Here is a 3,219-nt window from a genome sequence, read left to right on the forward strand (position 1 = left end):
CATATCAATTTGTATATAAAAAAATTATGATTCATGATTTTATAAATTATAAATTTTTTAAATTAAAAAATTAAAATTGTGATTCACAATGTTTGGTAACTAAAGAAAATCAGCCAAAAACAGCCATAACTTGTCTTATTTAGCATTCATTAATTGTTGCGATACTTAATTAATACTAAAGAAAACAAGTTCTGACTGGTTTTTTTGTCTACCTAGCATTACCCTATCTTTTTTAAATTTTATAAAAACTCATGCAAATGTAGCAAGTATTTAACAAAAAGAAGTAAAAGACAAAGTCAATGGCCCCCAATCTAGCTGGTTGACTTTGGTTTTGTTTAGATGCACTAAGTCGCGAGATTTGTTTGGGCCTATTATTTGAGGGATGTTTGTCTCTGTTCCTCTAATGTCAAACCTTGCGGCCATTATTCATCCCAGTCTCACTTTCAAAAGTCAATATCTTGCCCAATTTTTCAACTTCGTCATCAATCATCATCATCATATCATCTTAGATTACTTGAAGATGTATTCATTTAAATTTATATACGAATAAGATGTTGTTCTGAGTTATTATAAATTATAATAATGAAGTATGGGAATAACTCCTTAACAAAAGTGTGCATATGTGTTTTTCTTTTGTTTGTTGCTTTTTTTGTTGGGTCACGATGGAGTATGTTAAACTAATCCTAATAAGATACTGTCAAGCCTTTAAGTTTAAGGCCCTTTGGGTATTTCAAGAAGACTATTTTTGGATTTTTGCTTCTCGTATAAAACTCATTCAAGATAGTATTGGACTGGACAAGCTAGAGTATTGGGGCTTTGAGCATAGATATTAAGGGCAAGGCCTTGGTTGAAGTGGCAAATGTATTTGCGTTGCAACATGTGTGTGAGTAGGGTAAAAACTAAAAACGAAAAAATAACCCCCTCCCCCTGGCCCTATACTGTGTGCATAACGATAAATATTTACCCGTTTAATTTACTTAGCAAAAAAAGTAAGGCAACTTGAATAGATGAGATGGGAAACAGAAAGAGAAGAACAAGTACAAGTGATGGGATTAATTAAGGGCATTACATAATAGATGAGAAGTAGTAGTAGTAGAAGCTATAATTAAGTTTGGACAGCTAGAAGAGAAGATGATGATGGGTGGAGGTGGAAGCTGAATTGTTCCTGTGGGCGTGACAAAGCTGGCGAAGCTTCGTGGGAACGTACCAGATGGATAGGCGAGGATGAGAGTTAAAGATGGCATCAATGTCGTGGTGGTGGAGGGCAGCAATGGCAACTAGAGGGTTGTAGCAGGCCTGCCTCCATGCCCCAACGTTCTGGCCTGTCTCCTTGAACTGCCTCCTGAGCTGATTGGAAGTGTCTTTGTCAAGGCAGTGAAGCGCGTAACAGTGAACGTAGTGTCTCATCTTTGGCTTGTTTATGCAATGAGCTCCTGCCTTCTTGGCGTACCTAAACACTTCGTTTGTCACCTGCACAGTACATACCTCTCAAATTAGAAGCTGAGACGGAGAGTATCAAGGTAGGTAGGTAGGTACCTTGGTAGGGCATTTTTGACCGCTTTCCTTGGCAATGTTCTGTACTTGGATCAAGAAATCACGGCATTGCTCATACAGATGGAATAGGTAATCCAGGCCGTTCTTCTTGCCACGTGCCACTTCCCCAGGCTCCGTCACTATGAACGGGTGCTCTCTTTGTCTCTCCTCCTCCTCCTCTTCTTCTTCCTCCTCATCACTCATCGTCTTGCTTCTGCTTCTCATCCTCTTCCTGACGTCCCACGTGCTCCCCACCGCCTCTTTATGTTGTTGCACCCCTGCCTCCTCAAACAAATTAAACCTATCATCTCAAGAACAGTGGTCTAATGTTAAGAGAAATGAAGGGAGAGGGATGTGGACCTTCTTGAGGGAGAGAATCAATTCGAAGTTGATGATGGTCTTGGATGCGTCTACGCTCAGCTCGGACGGCAGCTTTGATGCCATAGCGCTCGCCAACCAGCAGATCCCAACGGAAGATCTGGGAAAGGCTGTTCATCATGTGCTCCAGCTCCTCCTCTTTCATGTCCACCAGCGTCCTCGCCGTGAACCCCAGCTCTGCCACCTTCGCCGCCGTGTAGTACCTCACCCCGTACGCATGGAACAGCTCCTCCAGCCCCCCGGTCCCCTCCATCAGTGAGGAAGAACAAGTTGGGAGGATGGTGCGCGAATCCCACTTGAAGAGGGTGGACGTGAATGCGTCAGGGTCCATCTTTCTATCTCCCAACACAACATACATATTTATATCTCCTCTTAATCACTAAATTATTATTTCAACCTCCTCTTGATGACAACCAAAACAATAATATTTGCCAAAATGAGTTGCATTATAATATTATTTACACATCAGTCTCTGTAATAGTAAAAAAGATCTTTGTTTCCTGTGTTTCGTTTCTGAGACTAATTGGTGTTGTCAGCAGCATAGCAGGATTCTTAATGCTTAAATGACGAGGCCTTCGTTCCTTTCCTTTCCTAAAACACCATTTCATTTTCCCTATGAAACTAAACAATACTACAGTATAGCTAGCTAGCTAGTCCCAAACAAACTGAACCACCTACCTCTTTCTCCCTCTCTAAATTATTACTTGGTATGTTACTAATAATCTTCCGTTAAACGTGCAATGACAATGAGTTCCTTCAAAACGAGAATGAGTTAGTTCCAAGTAGTTCACTTGCAATTTGCCAATTGCCATGCGCTGATAAAATTAAAAGTGTACGCCGATTGCAGAGGAAAAGACAAGCGAACCAATAGAGTAGCTAGGCTAGAGACGAAGTAGGGTGGCAGAGAATCCATGAAGCCTTCATTGCTTTACGTACGGCGGTGTTACAAAATCAGAGAAAATCTCACTGACCTTCTTACCTTTTTTCTGCCTTTAATTAATATTAATTAGATAGCAGAAAGAAAGAGATAGAGGGGTTCGCTCGTTGACTAAGAGAAGTGTGAATGCAATTATGCAAAATCAAAATCAAAATAGAAACAATAATTCATATAAAGTCACCACACGAAAAATTCTGAGTATCATCAAATTTATTTTGATTGAATTTATTGTTCAAATATATTTAATGGTATAAACGATGCCAAAAAATATTTATTAGTGAATTATTTTATCCAACACTAATTACTGACAAATTTTGCATTAGATTTTATAATTAATATAATAAAAATAAGTGATTGGTTAGTGTTGAATT

At 39.3% G+C, this 3,219-nt stretch overlaps 1 protein-coding gene across 1 annotated transcript; it reads right to left on the reverse strand.

Moving 5' to 3' along the window:
- On the reverse strand, positions 1,053 to 2,733 carry LOC107633535 (protein UNIFOLIATA-like). The gene is made up of 3 exons (XM_016337150.2): positions 1,894 to 2,733; positions 1,537 to 1,811; positions 1,053 to 1,470 (listed from the first exon to the last, which is right to left on the reverse strand). The coding sequence occupies exons 1-3, from the start codon at positions 2,267 to 2,269 to the stop codon at positions 1,120 to 1,122; spliced, it is 1,002 nt and encodes a 333-aa protein (XP_016192636.2). The 5' UTR covers positions 2,270 to 2,733; the 3' UTR covers positions 1,053 to 1,119.

The sequence above is a fragment of the Arachis ipaensis genome, chromosome B03 (assembly GCF_000816755.2).
Source record: "Arachis ipaensis cultivar K30076 chromosome B03, Araip1.1, whole genome shotgun sequence".
NCBI classification, from domain to species: domain Eukaryota; kingdom Viridiplantae; phylum Streptophyta; class Magnoliopsida; order Fabales; family Fabaceae; genus Arachis; species Arachis ipaensis.

Excerpts from the sequence above, each read along its gene's own strand:
- LOC107633535 (XM_016337150.2), bottom strand. The coding sequence starts at position 2,269 with ATGTATGTTGTGTTGGGAGATAGAAAGATGGACCCTGACGCATTCACG. Across the intron at positions 1,812-1,893 it reads TGATTCTCTCCCTCAAGAAG|GGGTGCAACAACATAAAGAG; the intron begins GTCCACATCCCT and ends TTGAGGAGGCAG. Across the intron at positions 1,471-1,536 it reads GTCAAAAATGCCCTACCAAG|GTGACAAACGAAGTGTTTAG; the intron begins GTACCTACCTAC and ends TGTACTGTGCAG.